At 38.3% G+C, this 21279-nt stretch overlaps 1 protein-coding gene across 22 annotated transcripts in view; it reads right to left on the reverse strand.

Annotated features, from left to right (window-relative positions):
• Nucleotides 1–21279, reverse strand: part of Pmca (plasma membrane calcium-transporting ATPase 3) — a 79603-nt gene that overhangs the window by 11422 nt on the left and 46902 nt on the right. For 9 of the 22 annotated variants that reach the window (XM_083083687.1, XM_083083685.1, XM_083083686.1 and 6 more), the window contains one exon: nt 10363–17162. The exons of 3 other annotated variants lie outside the window; for them this stretch is intronic. In XM_083083687.1, the coding sequence (XP_082939813.1) occupies nt 16632–17162 (531 nt within the window). In that variant the 3' untranslated portion in view covers nt 10363–16631. 10 more of the 22 variants (XR_014435876.1, XM_083083692.1, XM_083083691.1 and 7 more) reach the window with 9 other exon arrangements.

Below are 21279 nucleotides of genomic sequence, written 5' to 3' on the forward strand. Positions count from 1 at the left end.
CGTAAACAAGACAGAAAGCAGCGATGCCATAAGATATTACAGAACTAGCGGGGCTTGGCTCACCCTGCGGAACAAGGCATTATTAGAACACAGAGTTCGGAGCAGCTGCGTCGGTATGGGGATAGGAGAGAGTGGCTTGTGAGAGTTGCATGTGAAAATCTTTACGATACTTCGACATACTTACTTCAAGATAGAGAGAAAAAGAGAGAAAGAAAGAGAGAGTGAGAGAACGATCTTTGCGATTCTCCGGAATCGTGTGCGAAAGACGCTAAAGTTTGGAGTACTTAACACATTGAGGACGGCGATTTTAATTAAGATGCGTTTCTTGTATTGAACACAAAATAAAATTCGCTCGAATAACATCTTGTTGAATTTTGCAAAAGTATCATCTCTTTTTGCACAGATATCCTAAAGATATAATGACAAGATGAAGAAAACGAAACATATGCATGTATTTATGTACTTAATGTGTATTCTTGGTGTAACTTTTTGCAGGAGATACAAGTATGTTGCTTTGTTCTAATTCAAATCGCCATCTCGTTCTAGATCAGATGTATTTCTCGGATATATATCCGAAAGAATATATAAATTTGTGCCCAGTCCGCAAAGTGTTAAGTTTGCAAAATGCTGTTTGTCACTCTCCTAGTATCAACTTTGATAACCCGAGGCAACCTGTATAGAAAGGAAGGAGGGTGAGCTTAGCAAACGTGGGAATCACTAAAAGTCGATTTGTTCTTGGCGAGAACTTGGCACCCACAATTGTCGAGTAATTAAATTTAGAAACAGAGTTCTTTTATTATCAACCCTGATCACGAATACATAATTACTACAATTATTACAATTTAATATATATACATACAATATTCTTGAATTTAATTTTTTAACAATCAAGAAGCTTGTAGATATAGCATCTAATATTTCATTTGATTAATAAAAATAGGATACATATTTAAATAAAATGACGCTTATATAATTTTTGTCCATCATTTATAGTACCTTGTGTGAATCCACGTTACGGTTTTCGCCAAGAAAACATCGACTTTGAACTGGTTAAAAAATGCATTCTGCTGCCGATTACCACTTTTGCAAACTCGTCCCGATGTTCGTCGATCGCTTCTAATCGAGTACCTCGCAATTACGCGGGTAAACGAAAGCGGCCTGCAAAGAAAGATGTACCGACGTCGCCGCTCTGCAACTATGCTTGCAACTTGCCGCGCAACATCACATGCACCCATCGACACTATATTCATCACGGAAAGATCAGAAAGAAAAAAAAAATATCGAAAAAAAAGGATATCCATATCTTCTATCTCTGCGTGTTGTCAACGGCTTGAGGAACGAAGCTGCTGGCTAGTCAAAGTTTCGAAACGAATAAGAAAAAGGATAAAAAAAACGAACGCGTCCTGTTCGATTATCGCGAACGCGATAAATCGCCAAGCTAAGTCACATGGTTCGTACACATGCGCGGCCAATGATTTGCTGATTGAATGAATTGATCACGTTAATCAAGCGTCATGAGCGTATACGTCCGCATATCCGGCGACGAGTTTCCAGCATTCGACACGACTTCCTTCATATTTATGCAGTAAATAATCAAAATTTATTTCGCATATTCTCGCGAAAAACAATTATAATTCGAGAAAAAAAAAAGTATGAATTAAATCGAAACGAGAGATGACCTACGTCCGCGAAATTGACTATCTCTATCATTCAAAATTGAAATTTTAAATCTCGAAATATCAAATTTCGATTTATTATCGAAAGTTGGAAACTTTCAAGAAATAAATTTGTATCCATTTTTTATATGACTGTCAAAATATAAAAGCTGAATGTCACTTGAAGGAAGTCTTGGCGAGACTGGTCGCTGATGCCGAAGAACGCGGGACGAATCGACGCGCGACATTTAATCATCACATGTAATCATACAGAGTGCGCATTTTCTGTTTCTCTCGTAGCGTCGGAGAAGCCTTAATCGATCGAATAAAGAAGATAAGAAAAGAGTGAGAGAGAGGAAAGCGTATATAGAGATAGAACAGATAGACAGACAGACAAACAGACGCGATTAGAAAAAGCAAGAGGGGAGGAGAGCTCGAGAGTCTGGATTGCCACTTATTCAAGCAACATGATATGTAGTTTAGGGAAGCTCGTTGTATCAACTTCTTCCAGAGAGTAGCGATAGAAAGCTGCGATTCGCGTTCAGATAAGCCTTGAGAGCCTCCTCGACTCACGAGATCTGTTCGTTATCCTATTAACATGTCGATTAATTCGTACCGGAAAGAAGATAATCTTAATAATCTCAACGAGCTGTGCATCTTCGATATCATAGCTACGTAAAGACGCATCTCTCGTCGCGAATAACATCGAGATTTTTTGCTCCGCGAGATTATATAACTCTCGATTTCGAATAAACTATCTCGCTAGCTTCGCGCTCGATGGCTGATCAGTAACGCGCTTCCTCCACTGCCGCCCTTATCGCTGGGCTTCTCTACTCGGCGAACGCGGCCGATCATCGGTTGGGATTTTCTACTTGCAGCTACGGTCGCAAAAATTTTCCAGCGATTGCGAGCAACCATCACGTAAGACACGAGGGAATTTTTTATCGCGACAGTGGAAGTCGCGCGTGTGACTGGTCAGACAAATAATTTCGTAAAAAAATATCAATGGTCAAATGGTTAAAATCAGCGCCAATTCAACGATGATACAAATGCCGACGAGCGAATGATGCGAAGAGGCCAAACAGTAACGACTGCGAGAAAAAGTTGCAATCTTACCTTTTAGCTGCACCCTGTATACACATTTATTTTTGCGAATTAAGCGAGAATTCGCGAACTTAAAAGCGATAGTTTCGGGATTAAGAAATCGACAGATGTGCATCCTAAGCGATACAATAAGATGCTGCCAGACTCTGATAGACGTTTCTCGTTTCGCCATCGATAAAGATTCGTTATCTAAACAAACCTCTCTAATTCTTTCGAATGTCTAAATCCCTACTCGCAAACGTATCGAGAGAATCGACGACGTTCGACTCACCGTTCGATGATCCATCCTTCGGCGGCGGTTACTTACTATTGCGATTGTCCCGAAATAGCGAAACGGAACGTTAGACACGCGAGTCTTGGGCGGAAAATCAATACAATACGTCCGAGACGCCAGAAAGAAACAGGATGCACTCTGTACGGAGTTTGGTCGTCGACGTTTCGTGTGGACGTGAGAGAGTGTAATATAGCAGACCAGGCGGGAGTCATCAGCAAAGAGGAAGATAAGGCAAGCAACACGCGAGGAAAATATCAACGTATACGACACAATTCGTATATAATACAAAGATTAAAAAAAAAAGTGGAAAGGAGGAGCTCTCTACAGGCTGTATGATCAGCTGCATGCATTCGGCAGGATCGCGTGCCCGGCAAACGTATGTCGCTACAGTGTGCGATTCGACTACCATCTCACAGACTCCCCCGAAAAAGCCACCTTTTTACAGTTGACAGCAGGGGAAAGGGGGGGAGGAGCGAGGGACGAGAGAGAAAATCTCTCCATCGCCTCGCGAGATCTTCTTGCCTTCTTCCTTCCTTCCTTCCTTTCTTTCTTGCGTTCTCGAGGCTCGGCTGGGACGTGCGTTCACGCACATCTCTTCCCACCCAAGGCTAACGGGCGTGGTGTTAATTGTCGCCGGTATAACACAACATTCAAAAGAGAATACTTACGCGATGCAAGGGATGTTACCGCTTTCGCATTTCGGCGCGACGACCGTATACAGCTTACAGACCCCGAAGGATGCACCTTGAAGGGTCCCCGGGCCTTGCGCGCGCTTCTCCTTCACACGCTTAAATATGCGTGTCTGCGTTCTTTTCCTTTATTCTATTTTTTTCTCTTTGCCTTTGGCACGAAACAACATGCACGCTACGTCAAGTAATACGCACTGCCGATTATCGCAATATACGGACGACTCTCTCGACGGAAAAAGGTGGTATGTCGTATTGAGTTTCACGTAGGAAGATGTCAGGGATGGGGATGACAGTTAAAAGGATGAATAGAAAGAGAGAGAGAAAGAGAGCAACGAAAAGAAAGGAAAAAGAAAAAGAAGGATAGAGAAAGAAAAGAAGACGGAAGAGAGTAAAAAGTCTTCCTGAACAATATTCGAGAAAGAATTTAATCATTATATCTTCCATTTATAGAATTTTTCTTAAAGGTAGGAAAAGGTTGAAACTCTATTCAAATTGATACCTTTTGTATGTAATCGATTCGACGACAAAATATTATGATTGTAAATTATTTTGCTTTATAGAAATCTCAATTTTACTTACTCAAAATATATTTGAAATAGGTAAATTCTATTTATTGCAATAAATATGAAAACACACAGGCTAATTTTTGAAATAAATAATTTTTATCGGGAAGACTTTCATCTAAAACTTTTCTCCTCGTATCTTTCTTATCGAGAGATACTTGTACTAGATTTTTAGTTTGTTATATTTTATTTAGGCGATTTTGTGGCGTGTGTTACCAGAAAATCGATTGATTGATCGGCAGCGTAATGGCAAATGTGTACTGCGTTCCATCGATCTTCGTCGAGTGTCTGAAAGGTTTTTTATGGAATAAAGATGATAATATACTGTAGGGGAAAAATGAGATGAGTACGTGGAAAGAAGACACTTCGATAAAGAAAAAAAAAAGGAAAAAAATTGTACAGAATGTCGATCTCTCGTCTACTGGAGAACCACACACCGTAATTGTAATTCTACTCGCCCCGATTGTAAAATATATTGCATTATATTCGTCACGACTTGTCAGAATTTGGATTTAGCTGGCCGTTGATTCAATTCAGATCGTTACGATCGGATTACGTGACGGTGTAGAATTCAATTCGAGAATCAGTTCTCGTTAAATCGAAATCAGAAATTGCGACTGACGTACCTCGGCGAGTTCATCTCTCGTTGTGGCGAAAAAAAAATATCATTCTCTTATTTATGCGTTTCACGTCGCGAATAAAAGCATAGAGATCTCCCTTGCATCAACGAACTCGGCGAGAAATAACGTCACTTTGAATTTCCAATTTTAGAAAATACAAGTCTTCCGTTAATATACTGTGAAAAATAACGTGCTGCGGTGTAAAAATATCCTTCGTGCAAGCAAAGATAACTGCATTCGAGCAGATTCAATACACACAGAGATGAGAAATTAATCGCGTGGACTTGAAGTTGGAGTCAGGAACGAAGCGCCTCGTCTTGCGCGACGTTTAATTTGTCGCAGGATGCACAATAAAAAGCAACGTGCAAGGCTCGCAATCTCAGGCATCGCGGTCACCGAAGATCGCAGCTACAATGCAAAACACGATACACATGATCGCATATCTATGAACACATATACAGCTTGTACACTTAATTGCGGTGACAACAGTAAGCGACAATCAAGATGGAAGCAAATTTTTTGCACGTTATTCTTTACAAGTCTTAACGCGACAAATTCGTCTAAAAAATGCGTCGCGTCTCATGCAACATGATTGTATCTCGATGTAACTCGTATTTGGCGTGGCAAAGAGACCTAAGAGGAGAGAGAGGCTTATCTCCTAATGCATATATAGTAAAATTAATTCGATTTTTTTTCTCTAACAGATCCATGCCGTTTTGTCCTGTCGATTTTCACTCGACGTTTCATTCTCTGGACCGATGTGAGCGGAGGGAATGAGAAGGATTTTGAAGTCGAGGGATGGACAAGATGGAATCACGTGTGTCGAAAGATAAACAACAGGATGAATGATCGGGGATCGAAGTCGATAAGCTCAATTTTCGACGATAGGAATGAGAAGAAGGAATTACTTTTGTTCGTAGCAAACGAAAATCTAATTCCATCGAAATGATAGAGCAACTTCGATCCCTATCCACGATGGACTAGCGAGAGATAAATGGAAAAAATATGGGCATTAAACACAGACACACGACGAATACACGATGTTTCACGTAAAGTTACGATAACACAGGACACCGAGTGCTGCGGAGATGGGGAAAAGTTAGAATAAAGCGGAAAGAGACGGACTTGTACCACCAGAGGGCTAATGTAATTTTGGGAGAAAAAAAAGTTCTATTTAACGAAATGGAAAAATCGCACACGTATGTTTGTTAATCATTTTTCAAAATGTCTCTTTATTTAATTCTATATTGGAAAGTATTCTTAGAGCGATTCCTGTATGAGGAATCTCTCGCAATTGGAGCGATGTCTCTTTTCAGCGAAAAAATAGCTCTCTATGTCAAATAAATATATAGAAAATTAGTGCCAATGAAAGCCTCTATAAGCAACAACGACGCAGCATTATAGACTCGGGAATGGCTAATCCTTGCTGCGCTTCAAGCTTGGGATGTCAAGGATTAACACAGACATATACCTTTCCTTCGTATTGACGTCGAGGGCAGGAAAGGCTGCCCGGTCCAGTAGTACAAGCCGTAATATTATCCTATTGTAGAACAGTATAAAGTAGAAAGCGGGAAGTATACGTAGACAGATAAAACAGAAAGATCATGATAGAGGGAAAGAAGAAGAAAAGAAAAAGAAGAAGAAGAGACGTTACGAAGAGTGAGCATGGGTTATATCCGCAACTTGTAAGACTCGCTAATAAGTACAGAAAGTGACTTACAAATTGTTCAAGTACTCCATTCTAACTCTTAGAGTATTCTACATAAAAGAGGGAAAAGAGAAGAAGGGGAGGAGAAAAAAGAGGAAAAGGGGAGAGGAAAAGTCTTGGTGGATGAGGATCATTAGAATAAGAAGCGTGTCAAAGCGAGAAAGTTAAAAGGCAGCTGCGAGCGAGCAAACAAGCGAATGACACAGAGAGCGAAAAGGAAAAGATCGAGGCAACAGAGAGAAAGAAAGAGATAGAGGTAGAAAGAAAGAAAGAAAGAAAGAGAGAGAGAAAGATAGAGAGATAGAGAGAGAGAGAAAGATAGAGCAAGAGAGAGGAGCGCTTACAGCTTGGTCTGTCGAACTCTTGCTGTAGGGTACCGGTATCAAACGTTCCTGCAACTCGCCACCTATCACCTTCAAGAGTAAAGGATAACATAATGGTTACAAGAATGGAACGATCGGATCGTGCGTAACCACTTCTTCAACCCTCAAGCGATGCACTTGTCACTTTTCACGATATGAACGTGCCATTATTTTGAGTTGAATCAATTGATTATTGGCCGCAATGTTAGCATAGGATTAGTCATTTACTCTAACAAGAATAAATCGAATATATATTCATGATGAGATATCTTTCGATTGTGTAAACAATTAATCCTTTCGATTGTGTAAACAATTAATCCTTACACCAACATATATGGGTCGATAATTTTTTGCAGAATGAATTTTTGTTATTGAAAATGGAAAATCCCTAATGAAACTTTGAATATTTCATTAATTAAACTTTAAATTCTGCTGTAAACTTTAAATGTTTCTATCCAATTAGCACGTCTGAAAAATGTATGCTATTTTAATACTTAACTGGTACAATGTATGTGGAATTTTATGTCTGATGACTGCTTTAAAATTTCTTCGAAATATTTCATATTTTATAATATTAAATTATATTTATTATATATTACATTTTTTTGTGTATTTATATAGTTTGCCGTGATATACAATCACAAATATTATAAAATGAGAATAAATATGAAAATGTATATATAGTACTATTAATTTTCAATTAATTCAATTAATTGAGTTACAAGTAAAAATATTCGTTTATACTTTTTGTTAAAAAAAGCTAAAAGTTTTAAGGTACATTTCTAGGATTCTTCTTCTTTTTTAATCTAAAAATATTAATGATTTTATATATCCCACATATTTTTCACCATTTCTTATTTTCTTATACTACAATTTTCTCTATGTGTACCAGTTAAGAGTCAAACTAAAGTTTATTCCATGCGAAACGCGAGCTTGAGGGTTAAGGGTGACATATTCTCATTGGTTTGTCTCATTGAAAGGTTGATGTTTGCGCAAGTATTTATCAGTGTGATTGTGAGAGTAATCGGATGGTGGTGTTCGCATCTTCTTGCAGGAACAGGAACATGTTGTTTTAATGAATCGTTTCATCTTCGCTAATTTTAAAGTTCTTTCGCGAATCGCGAATTTTTTACGGGATACATAATGTAAAGAGAGTATTTGCTGAGTAATATAGATTATGGTGAAAATGTGTATGTGATTTTTTTATTTCTTCTTTTTGTAAACCGAGCCGTGTGCTCGAATTTACAATTCCGTTCGTCCGGAAGCTGATTTGGAGCCGATTGCACCAATATGGTTCAGAAATCCCATTGTAATCTTTTACAAAGTAACATTCAGGCTTTGCTCAATAATTATAATAATTGACTTGATTAAACAAATTATTAATTATTAAAGAGATTCAGGACTTTTAAAAAAAAAATCGACCTTTGAATTTTATATTTCAAGAATATAAATATATATCTTCGCACATATATAGATAGATATCAAGAGAATTAAAACATTTTTAAAATTGCAAAAATACATTTGAAAAAAGTAAAAATTATTTTATTTTAAAGATTTAATAGAAAATTTATTAAAGAAAATACATATATAGTGCGGCAGTTGTGCCACATTTCGAAATTTTGTGGGGCAACCGCCAATTATAGCAAAGTCTATCTCCTGTCATCCTAGTTTTTATTTTTTAATAAATAAACTTTTTCAATTTTTTATTAGATATTTCATTTTTTCGTAATTTCATATAAAATTATTATTGATAAGTAGATCCGTTTATATTTGCCGAGTAATTTATGACAGACACATTGTCGAACATTTTTTGAATCCCTCGATTGCAAATTTTTTGTCATGTATATTTAAGACGATTACATTTTATATATTTAAATTTTATTGGCACATAACGATGTTTTTTTTTTTATAATTATAACGTCAAATCTCAATGAATTGCATAAATTTTGCATCTTTTTCTCTTGATGATATCACGAATAAAACTAATTTGAATAAAAATAGAAAATTGTGGATATCAACACGGGATTAGTTTTTAAGACCATCGGTGCAATTCGGCCTCATTGATAAGGGATAAAGAATGAGCGAGAGTGCCGTGCCAAAGTGAATCAATATACAGACAGACAAGCGCAAAGACGTAGAAAGATATACAGAGAGTCGGTATATATATATATATATATATAAGTCGGCGAGCAAATGGAATTACGAGAAAAGATGTGCACAAAGTTAGTTGTTGCGTGGTCGTTTAAAGTGGAGAAGATGAGATCGATAATTTATTTGTCGAATATTCCATCGCGCAAGATACGTCGACTGAAATCGCAACAATCGACGTTCCGTCAAAATGCAATTCGCAAATAAAATCATTTCAGTTTTGATCGATTTCTGCAAATAATCGATTTGAATCTGCCTAAAAAATATATAAATATTATATTTAATTGTTCAAATAATCAAAATTATAATTTTGCAATCATCGCAGATTAATTAAATTTTCAATCAACATCTTTGAATAATACTTGTAGGGTTTTTTAAATTATTTAAACCAATTTATTTCCTACAAGTCAATGAGATAGAAAAGAAATGAAAAATAATTAAGAATTAAGACAGATTTCCATTTGCATTGTATTTCGACAGACTTTTTAAGTTTATAGTAGAAAGCAACGAAGACATAAGAAGTTACATAATGATGATGATACCATCTCTGTCGTTGCTCGTCATTATGCATTAGACACGTCAATGAGAGGCATCATCGAGAAGATCATGTGCGTATAGTAGTTATAGTGTGTGGATCAGGAGAGAATTAGTAGAGTAGAATACCTTGTTGAATTGAAAGAATAAGTTGAGATCGCTGTCGGTCAATCGAAGAATCGACTGCGACGTTTTGTTATATTTGCCTCACGTATGTCACTAGCGCGGATCAATAATATACAGGTCGCATAGATTAGAACCTGGCTCGAATGTGATCGATAACACCGGTAAAAATATTCGTCGCACCAAGAGATTCTCTTTATCCGTATCACGCGCGATAATCAAACGGTGTCCTATTTTCTAAACTAATGATCCGAAATATCCAAATAATCATCGGATGAGATTCTTCTTGTCGCAATCTATATAAATCGATCGCAATATATATTTTCTCGATTAGCGTATCTTCTAGCTGACCTGAAAGCGGTCAAGTCGGAAAAAGAAGCATGCCGAGAATGTTTTCAAATGTGTTCGAACGATCGAGTAGGAAGATCGAGAACAGTAGCGTGATGTGGAAAAAAAGGAGAGGAGGATCGTGATTTGATAGTCAATTCGGATCGTGTGACAGAAAGAGAGAGAGAGATAGAGACAGAGAGAAAGATACAGACACAGAAACAGAGAAAGATTGATTCAGCAACAAGCCAAGCGTGGAAAAGATTTTGTATCGCTTTATTGACCAAGTCGATCATTGTGCAGCTTTTGTTTTGTTTTTTTCCCTTTTTCGTTAATTACGTAATTACGGAGTCGAGAGAGAAAAAGAGTTCTTGGCGGGACCGATGGCCCCCTGTCTCGCACACACGGTTTATTTTCTCTTTCCCTTCTCTTGCATTTTTTATCGTTTTCGCACTTTAAATCCCGTTTCTTTTTTTTTGTCTTCCTTTCTACTTCCCTTCAATCAGCGTCGCGCAGGAGAGGCTAAAAGCGATTCGCACGATTCATCGACGCTGCGATGTACCTCGTTTGCTTTTAGGAGCGGAGGGGGTGGTAAACGATAATGAAACGAGAGAAGATAGAAAAGCGAAAGGTCGGACGGGGAAGAAAAGGGAATTATAGCGGAGAAAGGGCAAGAGGGCGAACGAGCGTACAAGAGAAATCTGAAGATACCACCCTCTCCGCTGATCTCCTTGTATCGGACTTGTTATTTGATTAACGTGTCTTAAACTTTATTTTATATAATAACAATAATAATAATTAATAATAGCAATAATAATAATATATTCCCTATTCACATATCATTAAATCGATAGAGTCAACTATACATATTTATAATATATTATAATAAATATATATGTGTATATATATATATATATATATATATATATATATATATATATATATATATACATATATGCTTTTAGTTTTTTTCTCACAGTAACAGACTAATATTATGCGTCGATATTAAAAACCAGGATGTCTTCTCTCGTTTGCTACAAATCGCGATACGGGTCTGTGTACGCATCAAAAGTTTCGTGACACGCGCGTACCTTTATCACTGCGAATCGTGATTACGCACGGATTACGCACTCGCGCATAAACGACGCCGTTTTCGTGAATGAGATTCTTCGTTTTCGCATCGGTCAAAGGGAAATCACCGATTACCAGGATATCGGGATCCGCAAAAGATGTCGCCGGAAGTAGGAACCGACGTATCGCATTCGAATATACGCGGATTTGCGTCGCTTTGCGGGCGCGTTTAAGCCTCGCGAGGCCTCGTATTACGCTTTTCATGAATGAACGTACGAGGTATATTGACTAATTAATACTCTAGCGAGTTCTTAATCCTCATTTTCGTTTGGCCGCGATATGACAAGTTTTATTTAAAGAGAAGATACGGAAAATCTTGATCGAAATGAAAACTGAAGCTTCGATGAATCTGACGAAAAATTTCAAAGTAGCAGTTATATCTGTTGAAATAAAATAAAATCTGTTGTCAATAACGAAATAATTGCAATGGTTTTATATCGAAGCACTATATAAGATTTTCGAGATCGCCGCAACTTCAACATGAAGCAGCAGCTAATTACACGCGGCAAATTCTTGGACGAGATACGTAATACGGACCTTACGTGGCTGCAAGAGCCAACATTATTCTATTCTTGATGCTACTGAAGTAAATGGGGAGTGTCAAGATTCGATTTATCACCCACGTCGTAAGGACCGCCCGCCGATGCACCGAGAAAATTGTTTTTAAAGTTCGAAAGCGAGTGAGTTTAGAAAGATTACCTTTACGATTCCACGAGTTTCGACAACTTAAATAGAATCTCTTCCTATAAATCTAAAGTCACGCACCTGTTCTGTAGAATGGACGTATGTTGAGAATAAAGAATTCCTACAAAATACAGTTTAAATGGTCTCAAAGAGAATTGACAGTTGATAATCTATCAATTAAAAATTTCCGTAGTCGCAGACTACTTATGTGGATCTTTTATCGGATAAGAATTCAAATGTCATATCATCAGAATTCAATTTAGAATTCAAAAATATATTAGATTATTCAATTATTTTTAATTCTTGTTCGACTTTCAACTCTCGTGATTATTCCAAAATTTAATACAATTACAGCCGTTGCAATTTATGTATATAACTTGTACTATAGTTTTTTACATCTTCAATCTCGCGTGAATAAATATCGATCCGATTAAAAGCTCGTCGGGGGCCCTTACGTCGCGTTTTTTTTAAGATGGCAGCTGAAACGCCGCAACCAGGAGAAGACCTAATAACTAAGTTTTCACAGCTCTTTCTAGTTCTGTACTGTGTATATCTTTTGTATCTTTATTTCATGTTAAAATTATCTTTTTCTCGACGTATTCAACGCTCTGGCAGTAGCAGACACATTTAAAAATCAATGACAATTAGTCGAAAAAACGATCTCGGTACGATTATAATTAAGTGACTGGTTAAAAAAACAGGAGAAAAGAAGAAAGAAGGAAAAAAATATTTTTTTTTTAGGATACTACGTTCCATCTTTCGGTGATCGAACTTTGCGTATCTCGTCGATCTGGAACGAAAAGCAGGTTAAAAGTGAGAAGGAGAGACGATCGAAATAATTATGATCGCGTCAACTTCTATTGTAAAATAAAATCATCTTTTCTCAATAATTTAGTATAATGAATATTAAGTATATTGAAAATTTTTCATACACTATCATTCAACAATTTCAATAATCGTAACGATGCAAAGTCTCTTGCATGATTACAATTAAATATCGTAACTTTTTACCCCGACTATCCCTGTAAAATAAGCTTTTCCGTCTCTCGAGTCACTTTGAATCAGCGAGAAAGAATAAATAGACCAAGAAAAAAAGATAACGAGATCCGACGATTAAGTACATTTCTTTATCCACAGGCGACGAACGATTTCCTCTACGCGGGAACATGGAACGTGGAGAAAAAGTACCAGCGGGAATTGAAATCGACATCATCCCGACCAAGAGTCCGCGAAGAAATACATCTCGAGGAGTATCGTCGCGAATGGAGACGAGAAAAGAAATAATAAAGCACCATCGGGATTTTATAAGCTACCGGAATTACACGTCGGTTTCAATTCCACGGGTACGAATTCAAGTCGCGTTGACGATTCCCTGGAATGCCGGTCGTCGCGTTCGTTAGAGAAAGCGCACATTCGCGGTTCCTAATTTTTACTCTTACAAGATTCATAAATAAAAGAGAAAAGTAGAGAGAGAGAGAAAGAGAGAGAGAGAGTGTACGTAAAAATTGAATAAAACTTACATTTTACAATATCGAGAACGAGAGTGCTCCTCCGTCTCTCCGTCCGTAACGACATCGTCGCTGCGTATATATTCGCCGCTCGATCACACACTCGACGCTGTCGCTCGGCAAAGAAAAATATCGGTAACGAACCGTCCTATGTAATTCGCGGTCACAATTATTAAATTTCCTTTCTCGCCGCTAAAATATTCGGACAAACGTTTTCTCCCTTTTCGTCTTTTTTCTTCTTTTCTTTTTCACTCGAACGAAAAAGTGGGGACGGGATTCTCTATCGGACGACGCTTTTCCAACACTCTGAGCCCCCGCGATTCGTCTCGAGCAGTCGAAAGATGTAGAGAAAGAGAGAGGTAAAGAGAGATAGAGATCGGATCTTATCCATCAGGATCGCTGGCAGAATTCGGTTTTCTTCGAGGCAGGCAAGAAGAGATACAGAGACAATAGAAAGAGAGAGAGAGAGAGAGACAAGGAGATGAATGATACTTGAGGGTAGCCACAAAATTAAGGAAGATATACCTAGAAGAGGGGATTTTCCAGGTGGAGGACTCGTGACCGGGATCAGAACTATTATGAAGTAATCTCCTTTGGTCCCACGTGTAAATAGATATTATTTCTTATTTAATGTATAAATAAAATAGCAAGAAATTGCTTTTCGACCTATTCTCGACATCGCATTGTTAAAACATTTCTTTTTTCAATACAATTGGCATAATATAAATTTTGATATTTATTTTTGAAATTTATATATTTAAAAGAAGAAAATAGGAGACAAAAATTTGGCTAATTGGAAAAACTGATTCTGAAATGAGGATTTTCTATTCAGTTTCAGTCTCCAACTTCAATATTTCGTAATACTTTCTATTTCGATATCGATATCGTAGAACTAAGCCCGCTCACGAGAACGACGATAGAGTCGTGAGAATAGAAGAGACCGAGGCATAGCGGTAAAAGTATGTGTAAGTACATTCAGGCCCGAGACGGGAAAGACGTTTCTCGTCGTGGTGTACGTGGGAAGATAATAAAAAGATCTCTCGGATACTCTTTTCGATTATCGATCGCGATCGAGCGTTCCTTTCGCTCCAGCGGCTCCGAAACGCGCGTCTTTTTCATTTCCCTGACAGGGATGGAAGGTCGTTTCTTTTGTTAATCGCACTCGCGGAAAGCAGTTACAAGTGTTAGTTCGCGAGGATTTATCTCAGTCGAGGTAGATTGTCATTGGTTACGTCATCGTCATCCTCGACGACCCGGATCCGGATCGTCATCAGTTATATCGCGCAAATAGACACATTCACATCCAATCCCAAACAGGCAAGCAAACGAGTGACGGGTAATTATTACTGACCATCAAATTGGCGAACACTTGAAAAATAACACGATTCCAGAAAAAATAAATACTCTGCATAAATTAATTTCTTATTTGATATTTTTTTTCAATATGAGAGAGAAAAAAAGATGCAAATTATTTTATCCCTACAATGTTTCGTGGGAGACAATAATTTTAAATGTCTATTGTTAAAATTATTAAAATATCTCCCTTAACATTAAGAAAAGCGAAAAATATAGCTTACTTTCATTTGTAGTTTGTACTCGTTTCTCTCATTTTCCAGAATTTTGTCGTGTAAAAAGTACACGTAAAAAATTAATTAGCATTAATTTGTAATTATTTTTTATCACCAATTATTAGTCAGTAGATAAATAAATAAATAAGTAGATATATGTATATATATAAGTAAATAGGTAAATATATATAAGTAAACGATTGTATGAGATTAATTGATAAGCAAACAAGCACTTAAGCGCCGTCTACATTTGTCAAGTATACGGATAAAATACTATTTTCATGTACGAATATTAGTGTGCAATCGTCATTAGAAATAATTAGTCGTTTTAATTGATTTGATCGTTCAATAATTAATATCAGATTTCGCGCATACATATGCATACGGGCTGCAATGGCTTACCGTTCAATAAGACATAGAAAATGTTAATTTCAAAAAACTTTTGATAAGCATCCCGTAATAAAATCTCTCTTGAAAATTAAAGTGCTGCTTAAAATTAATGAAAAATGTAACGTCGAGGTGACATATGTATCTATCTCAAAGTTCACGAAATATTCGAAAGCATCATTTTACAAGACTATGCAACGGGGAATAACATCTCGTTAGATATTCATTATTTTTTTCTACACAATTATGTCGCAGCCCCTATCACCCTCGTTCAACAAACTCCAGAACGCTAAAGGACGTTTCTAAAGGACGAAAATAGTACTTTCACCCGATACACTAATCGAATACGGGAAAGAAGCGGTAGAAAAAGCGGGGGACCCCTGTACATATCATACTCGATAGTGTATAGCCCATGCACGGAGAACGTGCAATTCGCAAACCATTCGCGATATTCCGCGGAGCAGAATCTCCCCGTCTCTTCGCAACCGTCCCTCCTCTTCCTCGCTTGCCATCCCACCCCCCGATATCATGATACACCGCGCGTGTTAAGTACATCGTAGTCTTCGGTTTTATTTATTTAAGCAGCAGCTCGCGATTTGCGAATGTTGCGCCTTGTTCGTGTGTATGCAGGCGTATTTTAAATCGAAGCGCTGTGATTTCTTTGAGATCAGATCAGATCAGATCCGCCGTCTCCGTTGAGCGAGTGATAAGAAGTTTCCGGCAGAAAGGCGGAGGAAAAAGAGAGAAAGAGAGGTCAAAAAGGAGAAAAAAGATTGAGGGGAACAATAAATTCGGTGATCGGTACGAATAAAATACGCGGTAAATACTAAGTACGTCCTTGGAAAAAAGTGGCGGAAATAGAGATATACGCGAATGATAATTGTGTGATTCCGAAAGAAGAAAGGAGCAGAGATAAGACGCTTGATACTTTTCCTCGCATCGTGGATCGAGCCAGACGAGGTTGCAGAATCTCGAGCGAGATTCCGCGGTGCATATGAGACCGCAGGAGGAATATATATACAAATCCCTCTACACAGTAGAGGGAAAAAGGTGACAAAGGGGAAAGAATTGAAATAAGAGACATCGAATCGAAGGATAGACGGACAAATTCAAAACAAGGAGAAAAAGTTAAATAATAAAACTGGATATATCAAAGATGTTAAAGATATGATCGATAGTAAAAAAAAAAAAGATAGAAAGGAATGGAGGAGGATGGAATGATATGCAAAGAAGAGAGAAAAATCTTTTAAATGCTAGTCTCGTGCACGAGTTTGGTCAGCTCCGGTAAGACCAAGTTATTGGAGCTCAGAAGTAGGGAATTCCCGGTGTTGTCTCTATTACTGCTCATTTGCGCCATATGGTTGGGGCTCAGGGGCTGATTGTGGGCATTACTAGTGGGGGATCTATTATCGGTGATGATGGTATTGGTAGTGGTGTAATGATGATTGTACGCGTTGGCCGGCCCGGTCACACTCAGCAACAACGGCGAGGCGGGGCTGTTGAGGGATTGTTGCATCCTGGAGGATCCTCTGTAGTTTGTCTCGTAATCCTGACTCATCATCGGCTCGGCACTTCTATTAGAGGACTTGTAGGCGGCGTTCTGCGCGGTGGTGGTGGTGTTTGTCGGGTCTTCGTCAATGTATGTGAAGTCAGAGAGTGGTCGGGGCCCGGTGTGGCTGCGTGAACTGCGCATACTGTGTAAGCTGTGTAAACTATGGACAGAGCGACGCTCCTCCAGATCTTCCAGAGTCGACTTGAACGCTCTGATTACTCGAAGCTGCAAAAACAGGGAAGGACGTTCTATCAGGAAGCGAGGAGGCAAGCCAGCAACACAAAAGCACGCCGTATATTGGTTTTTTCTTTTTCGCGCACAGATGTGTTATAATATGGTGTGTCCCCCTTTTCATTATTCAGTGTCCCCTGAGTGTCGACGTTCTGGTCTTGTCGTTGTTCTTGTAGCTGTTGTGTTTCTATATGGATATATAAATGCGTTTTTGCTTATTTTTATATATTTTTAACTTTTACTTTAATTTCTTTAATTGTAAGTATTTCTTTTCTTGTTCTATGTCCGTGACGTGAGTTTCTTCACTTGTCGACTTGGTTGCATTTCACCCGAATTCGTGAGCTAAATAGAATCCGATCGATTTAAAAAATTTACGGAGGAATATATAAGACGTGTCGTGATTTCTTTCGATTTCCTTCAGCGATCTCGCTGTATCACCGGCTACCATCGTGTAATGCAAGCTAGAAATACGGACTCGATTACCGGTATCGCATGCGCACAATCTACTTCACTTTTTATACGTACGTACCTACACGGCTTCGTTTGGGGTTCATGATGGAGTGATCATCGGATCGGGGACCAACACGACCGAATGTGGACGACGCGCGGATGTCCTCGAGACAGCCTTCCTTCGTCTTTTCTCGAACGAAGGTATTAAAGACGCTAATAACGAGCGTCATCTCTTGCGATCTAAGGTTGGCTTGATAGGGGAATCGCAAACGAGGAGTAGATCATAGCAACTATCTGGATATATAGTAATAGCGAATGGCATCTATATTAATCCGATATCTGATTTTAACAATATCGATCAAAATGTTAGTTATAAATTTTTAATAAATCACTTCAATCAGATTTAAAGTCAACTTGTGTCGATGATTTAATGGAAACGAAATAATGAAATCACACTCGAATTAAAAATTCTATTACATGAAGCATTAGATTTAAAAAAAATTAATATTTATATTCTTTGATCCGATTTATTGTATATTAGCTAAAACATGAAATTTCGAAATTCTTGAAACCATTCGCAAAATGCAATCTATTATAAGTAAAATCTCCTTCTGCTTTAGACTTATATTAGATTGCATTTCATTTTTAAATTAAATTAAAAATACTAATAGCTTTTCATATATAACAACATAATTCTTGCAATATTAACAATTTCTCTAAATATTAATTAATAAATGTGATGGATAAAAAGAATTTTTCAACAGAACGTGCTGGATCGACTACCCCTCGTTGGTGATTGCCCTGCAATTTATTTTGAGCGCCAAAGAAAAACGAGCAGGGATTCGCGACTGCGGGGATGTTAATCGTGGATTCAAACGGAATTCGCAATAGTTACCCAATTAGGAATGGTCCGCAACAGTCCTGAACCGTTCGCGAGCGAGTCTGCCGAAGCATTCGCACGCTTGTAACCGCTCCTCTACAGCTTGGAGTGTCAACAGAGTATAATAAGGGGTAAGACACAGAAGTTCAGAGACAGAGACAGATATAGTGTGGTTTTGGTAATGTTGGTGTAGTACGAATAATAGTAAGTAAAGCGAAGGAGCACTAAAACGGATACGGTACACGTTCGTGACACAGAAAGACAGGGTGGGTCACAGTTGCTTCTCCTAAATACAATATAATCCTCCTAGTTTCACGCATGTAGTTAGTTTTTTGACACACAACGTGGTTTGGTTTTTTCAACACTTAACGTTCCTCTACTGTAACTACATAACAAGTCTCATACGCTGTGATCAGACATGTTCTGTTGCTAGATATATGTAGAGACGATTCAAGAATAGATTGAAACAGTCTCTCGTCGTTTTCGCGACAGTAGGTGTTAATACTTTATAGTTGTAGTACTTTCGAGTACTAACAGAAAGAAATTGCAGTCAAGGCCAGATCAGAGAGGAATACTTGAAAAATCGAAGCTTCCCTTCGTCGAGATAAGAAGAAATATGCGAATCATGTGAGAAAAATAATTTCAAAATAAATTTTGAGCGATCGATCTCCTTTCTTCGAGATCGGCCTCGAATCGGATCGAAAATTTCGATCTGGCTCTGACTTATTCGATATCGGAGGCGTGTAAAAAATTCCCTTTACCAATGTTCGCAATAGTAATAGCGAATAAATAATGCATGCCGATAATTGTGCGACGTTTGCTCGATCGACGAGATACGTTCATATTTGTCTTTCCACAACAACACAAATCACATGGTGTAACGTGTTAAATTCTCTAATTGGCACTCGGTACGAAACAACGGCGGTGTTAGACCTCGGGCAAACAGAAAATAAGGTCGATGCATAAATTGGCCAACCGTGCACACGCACACGCACGCACACACACGCACTAACAGAGACAGGAAAGAGGGGTTCAAATCGGATACGACGATGGTTGTCTCCTTTCGTGGCTAAGCAAAATAATTCTAATTTCGAATATTTATAAATATTTCAGAAACATTATTTATTTATGTACTTTAATATAAATAAGCCATGAAAGGATCGTCTCTTATCGGTGTCCGCTCGCCGACTCTGTCGTTCTTGAGAGGCTCCGGATGACCGACTGCGACATGTTGTTTTATTAAATCGAGAGCAACCGAGTGAGAATTGAGTAGATATCCTTGGAAGATTCGAAGGAGATGCGCGTTAAATTATAAATCGCGATAAAATTCTTAAACTCGCCGATTATTTTAGAAAGACTTGCACGCGACAAATAAAAATTCGAATAATGAATAAATAAATAAACACGTACAAAGAGTACATTATAGCCAATCTCGTCAATTGGATGCGAATTTAATTGAAGCTTCCACGAAATGAGATTTCTTTTCAAAGAGATCCGTTCGAATGATTCGGTCTTTGATAATCCATCTACTCTCGTGTCTGTAAAAACGGATTTAGGATTAAGGGTACTGCCGATACGTAAAAGAAAGAAGGAAGAAGTGCGCACGATGCAGCAATGCTACTTCATTCAAGTTCACAACCCTTCCTCCTACATCGTCATAACAAAGCAACACCATCGAGATCTACGACTGACACGTTACCTCAATCCTCGAGGGTTCCTACAAGATCTCCGACCTAAAAAGAAGTCGACGCGCAATCGTTCCTAGCACGAAGGAAAGGGATGTAGTCTGATCGATACTGGTAGTAGCGGAGAAAGCGTTTCTTTGGAGGGTTTTTACTTGTCGGGGTGAAAAACCAAACTTTTTAGTATCATACACTCGCGCTGACGAAGCTGTCTCTATTGTATCCACGATCATATCAGTGAAACTAACGAACAAACGAAAACGGGCGGTATTGTTAAAAAAAGAGAAAATACGGTCGGTTAGAAGGAAAAAGTGTACGCGAGTAGTACACTTTAAAAAAGTTTCGCAAAAACCGACGCAAGCAAATTGCGTCGAGATTTGCGCACGAAGGGAGAAGATGGGAGAGGCAACGACGATGGATACGGAAACACACACAGCACACTCAGACACTATACTACTGAGAAACGGAAAGCGCGGGTGGGCCGGTGGATCTGCCGGGCAATATCGCGGTCCCCGACGAACGGGGGAGGGTCCACCGACCGCAACCCACACCCCTCCCGCTACACAAAGAAAACACATTAGTGTGACACTTCGTTCAATGTAATCATATCCGTGCATCTCGAATCGTCGCCGCCGTGACATCGCACCGAAACACTTCTCGGGAAGACGAGAGAGCGCCCACATATCGTCGTCACGACGATACTCGTCGTCGTTATTATCAATCAAATTATTATCAAAATCCTCGTTGAATAAGAGAGTCTCCATTTACAAGGATCGATTCAGAGCGATCCAAGGTAGAGATCGTAAAAGAATTCGAATCTCGAAAGGCTCAACTTTCCATGCCAGAAACGCGCAGAGAAAATTCCTTTACGTCGAAAGTTTAAAAAAAAAATTAAAATATTTTATATATTATAAATATTTATAATAATAAAATATTTCCTTGTGTATATATGTACGTGTGTATGTGTGTTGGAAATAAATGTAGAGATTATATTTCTGCGCGTTTATGGCATAAGAATCTAAACTCGACGAAATCATCGCAAAATTCAGATAGAGGGAGAGAGAAAGAGAGAGAGAGAGAGAGAGAGAGAGAGAAAGAA

This window comes from Camponotus vicinus, unplaced genomic scaffold, assembly GCF_025532165.1.
Source record: "Camponotus vicinus isolate PSW18456_S1 unplaced genomic scaffold, iyCamVici1.0 SCAF_12, whole genome shotgun sequence".
NCBI classification, from domain to species: Eukaryota; Metazoa; Arthropoda; class Insecta; order Hymenoptera; family Formicidae; genus Camponotus; species Camponotus vicinus.